Raw genomic sequence first — 8274 nt, forward strand, 5'->3', positions numbered from 1 at the left:
GGGACAACATGGGGACAACATGAGGACAACATGGGGACAACATGGGGACAACATGAGGACAACATGGGGACAACATGAAGACAACATGGGGACATTTTAGTTTTTTAGGCAGAATTGGCTTCTGAGATCAGCTGAAGCCAAATCTCATTCACTCAGACACAGAGGAGAGTATGAGAGGAGTGAATAGTAATCCATCAAGTGGATTATGGCTAAAATAGTGTGTGTGTGTGTGTGTGTGTGTGTGTGTGTGTGTGTGTGTGTGTGTGTGTGTGTGTGTGTGTGTGTGTGTGTGTGTGTGTGTGTGTGTGTGTGTGTGTGTGTGTGTGTGTCAGTCAGTCAGTCAGTAACCACAACTTTAACAACTACTGGCTAAAATGAAGCCCCGGGACATCAAAAGTAATTGTTTTTAATACTTACAAATGTAATTACGAAATATTTTCTTTATCTAATTTGCTATGAATTTTAATTAGACATTTTAAATAATAGCGAGTATTTCTGTCTGTTCTTTGAAAGAGGAAACAGAACTTTGTTGCTTTTAAGGGATTAAGCTCTGGATTTGGAGATTATTATTATTTTAGAAACATCTGCCTTTCTTGGTGTAGACTCAGTCTCTAGAATATTTCTTTTATTTTTATATTTTGGCTTTGTGTCTGGCCACGCTGAAATGCATCTACAAAAACAGATTAAAGGGCTTCTAAGTGCTTTAAAAAAAGAAGTAGAGGGCAAAAGGTGAGTCCACAGTCAGAAAATATGAAGACCCACAGAAATAGATCATCTTTTTAAAGCCTTCTGGCTCCGTTAAATTAAAAACAGTAGCGCTTTTCTTTGTCTGAGTCCCTATTTTATTGGACGTTGTCCAAGAAAAAAACACAAGTTGTGTTTATTTTTACAATGAATTCATGGAAAAGTAGTACCGTGCTTTTCTGAGATTCCTGGTTTCCATTTCTGTGTTTTTTCCATCCACCTACGATCTACGTTGGATCATGGATCGTGAACCAGGATGGAGTTCAAGGGTTTCCCTCCTCACACATCCATGCATCCATGGACATGCCCCCCCCCCCCCCCTTACCTCAAAGAACTCATCAAACCACAGACCACCACCCGCTGCCTTCGCTCCACTCACTCAAACCTCCTCCCCAGTCCCAGAACCAGACCCAGGACCATGGGAGGTGGGGCATTTAGCGTGGAATGCCCCTGACACTTTGAGGGCACCTCAATCCACTGAGTGGTTTAAAAAGGTCCTTAAAACATTTCTTTTTAGCAAAGCTTTTAGTCCCATTTAGATGTTTTTCATCCTCTCTTCTAAGAATAGCTTTATTTATTTATTTTTATTTATTATTCTTTCTTTTCTTTTATTTTATTTTTCTCTTTTTTACCTGCAGTACTTTGAGATCTATTGATGAAAAGGGCATTATAAATAAAGTGTTATTATTATTATTATTATTATTATTATTAGTTTCTTGGAAATCATAATCAATGCTGATACCTGATACATATCATATTTCGGAAATTCTGGTTATGGGCGGGATCATTCAAGCCCCTGCTTGTCAGTTTTCTTCCATGAATAAAAGCTTGTAATTTTATTTTATCTATTTTCAGGACCTTCTTCAGAGAGAAACAAGGTCCTGCATGTAAAACCTTAAGTCAGCCCTTCTCCTCTAGTTCCCGTCTCCAGCCCTTTGTCCTCCGGTTGAATCCCAATCCCCAGTTTGCAGATGATGACAACAGCTGTCCTTGGGGCTTCTGTCCAAACACCCCCCCCCCCCCCACCGACCCCCCCTCCCTCCCTCGCCACCAGCCAGACGGTCAGTCGGTCGGTGGGCACGTTGAGGCTGGGCAGGCGTCCATGTGACACACCGGGACTTAGGAAAACCCCAGCGGTGGATTTACAGAGGACAAGGACAAAGACATTAAATGACACTGCTGGTTGGAGAGAACTAAGACTGAAAACCTAGTTTTCTTACTATCTTACCTTTTAAGATTAGAACAGTAATGATCATTTGGCATGAGAGATTTGTGTGTATTTGTGTTCAGTCAATGCTTTTCTCACTAATTTAGTTTGTTAGTTCCTAAGGATGATTATTTCTAACTTGCTTGTTCCTTATTTATTTAAAATAAATGTTAAAGTTTTCAGAAGCTTTACCTAACTGCTGACAATAACACATTCACATGGTCAATTCAATAAATTAAAGTTGTGTTTTTATAGTTTGAGTTTTTTTTAAATCTTCTCATAATCTCAGTTGCTGATATACTGGGATATACAAAAATAAGAAAGAGAGCCGAGCAGGTATTCCACATTATTACAGATAATCCCAATTATGCTGTTGGCTTTGGGCAGGATGAGAAGGGACAGATGGAGAGAGAGGACAGATGTTGCAGTAGTGACAGTGTGTCTTTGTGTGGACGTGCAGCTACACACTGACACACAACCAAAAGATCGCTGACCCACCTTCAGCTTGTACTCCTTCTCCTTGGTGACTTTGGTGAGCAGTTTGGCTTTCTGTCTGGTGAGCGCCTCGATCAGAGCGTCACACTGGGCCACGAGGCAGGCTTCGAACTCCACGCCGTTCTCCTGAAGCAACACACACACGTACGCACACACACACACACACACACACACACACACAGTCAGAAAGGGGCAAAACTGTTGTATGGGACACTTCTGCCAAAATAAAGCTACTTCAAAGCCTCCAAAAGTCTTATTATGGGTAAAAAGAAAAATCAATAAATCAACAGTGTGACTAAAATAGATCTGTTGGTGTATTTTAGTTTGTTTTTGATATACAGTATGTTCATTTTCTTCCACCACATAAACAATAGTCATAGACTGCAGGCAAAGATGGACCACATAACATATTTACCATCTGTCTGTACAACTGCCCCCATCTTCCCAAACCACAGTGATGCCCTACACCACCTTCGTCATGTTTGGGGCAGAAACTACCAAACCTCACCCGTAAAACACGCAGTAGAATAAAGGTGTCTTTCCACTGCATGGAACCTCCTCAGCTCACCTCGACCCTACTCGCCTTTTGTAGTTTTCCATTATGAATAAAGTCCCTGGTACCTGCTGACAGGTACTTTTTGTAGTACTACCTCAGTGGAGGTTCCAGGTGAGCTGAGGTAAAAACCCGCAGACTGCTGATTGGTCGGAGAGAATCGTCACTAATCACCGCTAGCGACAGACGGGTCCTGAACAAACCCGCCGGGTGGTTGTTTTTTTTGCTAGCTCCAGCTTCTTTTGAAACTAAACTTGTCTTCGGTCACTGCAGTTTGCTGCTATGACGACCAGCCACGCTCGCCTGAGGCGGTAGGCTACTAATCTGCAGAAGGATCTGGAGGACGGGGCGCCGCAGGCGAGTCGAGGCGAGCCGAGCCGCAGGCGAGTCGAGGCGAGCCGAGTCGAGCAGGTCCCATGAATGGAAAAAAGCCATAAGTCTGCGTGCAGTAGCCACAGTAGTTAATGCAAGAAGGATCCACAAGGGCATTTTATCTCTGCATAAAGGTCACATGACGAGGAGATGAGGTCTTAGATTGAAGGGCTTTCTCCTCATGCTTCCTCCACTGGACCCAGTTCAGATCTATAGGAGGATGGATGCTGGAGATCTTTATCCCTCACGCTCACACCTTTCTTTCTCTTTCCCCACTCATCTCGTTCTCTTGCTCTCAGACCTTTAAAATCCAGTCACGTTTGGACCTCGGTGCATTGCTTTTTTTATTGTGATTCCCTGTGTGTGTGTGTGTGTGTAACAAGCATAGTGTGTGTGTGGGCTGTGCAGAAGCTAAGCGCATTTCACTAAAGCGCCGTTAAAATAACAATGAAAGGCTGCGATACTGACTTTAGAGGTTTTTGTTGGTCAATGGGGCGATCACTTCCCGCTGCCTCAAGCTTTGTTTGTTATTTGTTATTTTAACATCCTGTTATGATGTGTGTGTATGTTGTGTGTGACGTTCATAAGCTACTGGGACCTTGAATTTCCCCCTATCTATCTATCATGTGATTGCAGTAGAGAATAAAATATATGTATATATATATATGTGTTTGTGTGTGTGTGTGTGTATGTTTACCCTGTAGACAGGATTGCTGTGCAGCTGATCTCTCCAGCAGCATCTGCCAGTCATGCACGCACGCATGCACGCACACTGTCATATGTTGTCAGCCACAGCAATGTGAACAGACATTAAGGTCACTATCTCTAAACCCAGCGCAGCGCGGTGCAGAGCCATGCTGGGCTCATGCTGTGTGTTCAGGTGCATGCTGGGAGTACTGGTCTTACAGGGAGGTGTTGGGCGTGCTGGTCTTACAGGGAGGTGTGTTCAGGTACATTCTGGGCGTGCTGGTCTTACAGGGAGGTGTGTTCAGGTGCATTCTGGGCGTATTGCTATCTTGAGGCAGCGGAAAATGATCGCGCCATTGACCAACAAAAACCTCTGAAGTCAATAACGCATCATTTCATTATTGTTATTTTAACTCCACATTAGTAACATGCACCTCATATGCACACACTATGCTTTTATTTCATTTTATTTAATGAATATTATTTTATTTTTTGGGCATTTTAGGCCTTTAATTGACAGGCCAGCTGAAGACATGAAAGGGAGGGTAGGGTAGGGGGAGGATGACATGCAGCAAAGGGCCGCAGGTCGGAGTCTAACCCGGGCCAGTTGCATCTATATATGGCGCCAATAGTGCGCGCTATGCTTGTTACACACACACACAGGGATTTATCAGCAACACACAAACATGCAAAGATTAAAAATAGGAATATTGCATAGTGAAATAGTATTATGATATGATCTGCTTGCACGCTTTGACTTCAAGCTCGAGCTGATCAGTTTCTTCTGCTGAAAATCTCTCCTTCCTGCTCAGCAAATCCTCCATCATAACAGCGATGCGCCATGGTAAAACCGGGCTTTTAAAGGGAATGGGAGAGGACCTCTGATTGGTTCATTGCATGTTACGTCCAAAACACACCTACAAATTAATGAGGACACTAAGTCCAACCCTTTAGGACCATGCGCCTGACGCACCGACCCTTCTTTCCACTGTCAATCTAGCAAAAGTGGATTTGTACAGGCCCTGAAGGCACCAGCACCAGTGCGCTCAGATCGTTAACACAGGGCCTAATGGGGGGCCGAGGCCCGGGTATCTGCAGCGTTGTGATAGACCTTCCTCTCACTTTTGTTGTGTAGCTGCATTGCATTCTTGGCTGTTGAGGCTAATGTTACTGGATAAATTCTTTTAACTTCCTCCCAGTGCACACATTGGGAGGAATTTGTCTTCATGTTGAGATTGTTATACTGCTCATTTTAGCCTAACTTATTATAAATATCGATCTGTAAAAATTCTGTTTATAGTAATAGACAGCTGTATATACATATATATTCATAGTACATATTCACCTGTACACTCTGTTATAGTAACAACCATCTGTATATTATGTTCATTGTACATATCTGTAAACATTGTACTTATAGTAATATCCAGCTGTATTTTAGAATCGGTACATATCCAGCTGTAAATCTTGCACAATACTAGTTATCTATATATTATATTCATAGGACAAATCTATCGGTAACATTTCTGTTTATAATAGTATTCACCTCTATATTTATTCAGTACATATCCGTGTCCTGCACTTATGGAACCATTGAACTGCAATCCGTTGCCTTGTACCTGTGTTAATGACAATAAAGTTGAATCTAATCTAATCTAATGTGAAGACCAAAACATTTGATTCTATTAAACTATCCTAACCTGACGTCCTATGACATCCCAAACCACAGATGTCCAGATGGTAACGGATAAACAAATGTGTACTTAGCATTTTCCCACAGTGTCCATGTGTTACACACAGGCGCGTTACCTGTATCTGCTGAAGCATGTTCTTGAGCAGAACCAGGAACTCCTTGGCGTCTTTGGCTTTTTCGGAGACAGCGTTCAGGGCCTGGGAGATCTGGCACTGCAGAGACGCACACAACGAAACAAACACACACAATTAAAATGACATCCGTCCATTTTCAGGCAGCTTCAGTTGTCTTGTATTATTATTTACTTTTTAATAAGGACAAAAAAGACGCATATGTATTTGTTGTCCAATCTTCTCCTTCTAGGGCTACCTGTGCAACCAGTACAACCAGTGAAGCACTGGTTCTCTGAGTCATTTAAGCCAACAGACCACTCCACCTAGAGGCTCAGATTACGTCTAATCCCAGTCAGAGCAGAATCCGTAGGACCCCCCCCCCTCATAGCCCCGGAGGCTGCATTGTTCTAATAATAGGAATTCACTTTATAATCTAGATTAGGTTATGTCATAGATTATAAAGTCCCATCACTTGTTTCTCTCTCCATAGCAACAGCAACACTTCCAGTATAAAGAGACGCAAATCCATCAGAACATACAGTAAATACCAAAAGATGATTCATCAGAAGAAAATACCTTAAAATCATTAAATATTTTAAAACTACAATTTGCACAAAAAAATGCCACATAGTAAAAATATAAATTAGCTTTAATATAATACAGACATTTTATAAGCAAGTGCTTTAATAAGAGTAGTGAGACTAATGTGTTTGACACTCTAAATTGTCGCTATTTATCTCCCTTAAATGGAGCACATCCCCTTATTTTCTACTTAATTTCAAACGAATAGCCATAGGCGACGTATATATTTAATATATATTCTCTACTGGATGCCACGACCAACAGCTGTTTCTACTGTTAGGATCATTTGCATGTTGAAAGATGAGCAGCAGCACAGAAAATGACAGCGAACACTCATCTAACAAACTAAATATCTCGCTCCTGCAGCTAAGAGCTCAGATTAAATACTGGTGGAAACTATAAACACGAGTTATTAAATATGTTTAACCTCAGTGGTCCTTGTCTCTGCATATAAAAAAAAAAAAAAGGCATTTAAAAAAACTCCAATAAATAAGAGTCCTATAAAAAGAAATGTTTCAAAATAAGAGTATTGCAACTGTGTTCTTACTACAGTCAGCGGGAATCTGTGTGTGTGTGTGTGTGTGTGTGTGTGTGTGTGTGTGTGTGTGTGTGTGTGTGTGTGTGTGTGTGTCTCACTGGTAAATAAGACCGACAGGACAAAGGAAACACACATACTGTTACAGACATGCCAAGCTGTGATGAATCTGCTGCACTGTTCACCACACCCACATTTCCCCCTGCTCCTCTTTATCTCCACACACACACACACGCACACACACACACACACACACATACACACACACACACACACACACACGCACACACGCACGCACACACGCACACACGCACGCACACACGCACACACACACACGCGCACGCACACACACACGCACGCACACACGCACGCACGCACACACACACACACACACACACACACACACGCACACACGCACACACACACACACACACACACAAAGTGGACCTGCCTCATCTTTTGTTACTAGAAAACATGAATCACAAATGTATTTTCTACATGAAGCAAAGTATGTGGGATTCTTTTAAAGGATCACATTAGAGAAACCCACTACAACTCCTTTGTCTAAAAACTGAAACAATGTGCTGAAATTAAATATTACTTATGTTATTATTAAGTAGTTATCAGTAAACCAAAAAAAAAAATCATTAGCTATCAGGCACGCTTTGTGTTTTGAAGAAATTAATGTGATATATCTATTTCTATCTATTTTCTGTGCCTCTGGCTTCCTTCCTTCCCTGCACACGACCACTTATCTCTATTATTGGAATGTTTTTTTACCATGATACCAAGACTAAAGGACCGAATACTAGAACTTAAAAAATCTAACATGTCAATAAAAAAAATATTTCATAATATAACAATAAAAAAAAGGGCTTTTGTGAATGATTAGGCAATATACGCTACACTTAATGTTTAAAAGATGTGCAAATGTGAGTTAACAAATAGTACTGAGTAAATCATAAGTAATGATGATTTCACCACTGCCACGGCACATATACCATGCACTGCATAATCCCCTCTCCACATCGCCACGACAACCCTCAGCCCCCGTAGCCCCCCCAACACACCGGTCTCATCTCGGTCCATCCCTCCTCTGTAAACGTGCCGTCCAGAGTCAGGAAGAGGAGTGTGTGGAGGTCATGGTTCCAGATCAGCCAACCCTCCACGGAGCTTCTTACTGCTCCCTACAAGAGGCCATCTGGCCCAGCAAGCTGGCTGGCTGCATGTGTGTGTGTGTGTGTGTGTGTGTGTGTGTGTGTGTGTGTGTGTGTGTGTGTGTGTGTGTGTGTG

At 42.1% G+C, this 8274-nt stretch overlaps 1 protein-coding gene across 1 annotated transcript in view; it reads right to left on the reverse strand.

The window, feature by feature from the left end:
• The window catches only part of LOC117961816 (tripartite motif-containing protein 67), a 41378-nt gene that overhangs the window by 20695 nt on the left and 12409 nt on the right, over nt 1-8274 (reverse strand). Inside the window, exons 2-4 of the mRNA XM_034900753.1 lie at nt 5868-5963; nt 2424-2572; nt 1775-1862 (exon numbers count right to left, since the gene is read on the reverse strand). Of these exons, the coding sequence (XP_034756644.1) occupies nt 1775-1862; nt 2424-2572; nt 5868-5963 (333 nt within the window). The remainder of the gene's footprint in view (nt 1-1774; nt 1863-2423; nt 2573-5867; nt 5964-8274) is intronic.

This window comes from Etheostoma cragini, chromosome 18, assembly GCF_013103735.1.
Source record: "Etheostoma cragini isolate CJK2018 chromosome 18, CSU_Ecrag_1.0, whole genome shotgun sequence".
In the NCBI taxonomy this organism is placed as follows: Eukaryota; Metazoa; Chordata; class Actinopteri; order Perciformes; family Percidae; genus Etheostoma; species Etheostoma cragini.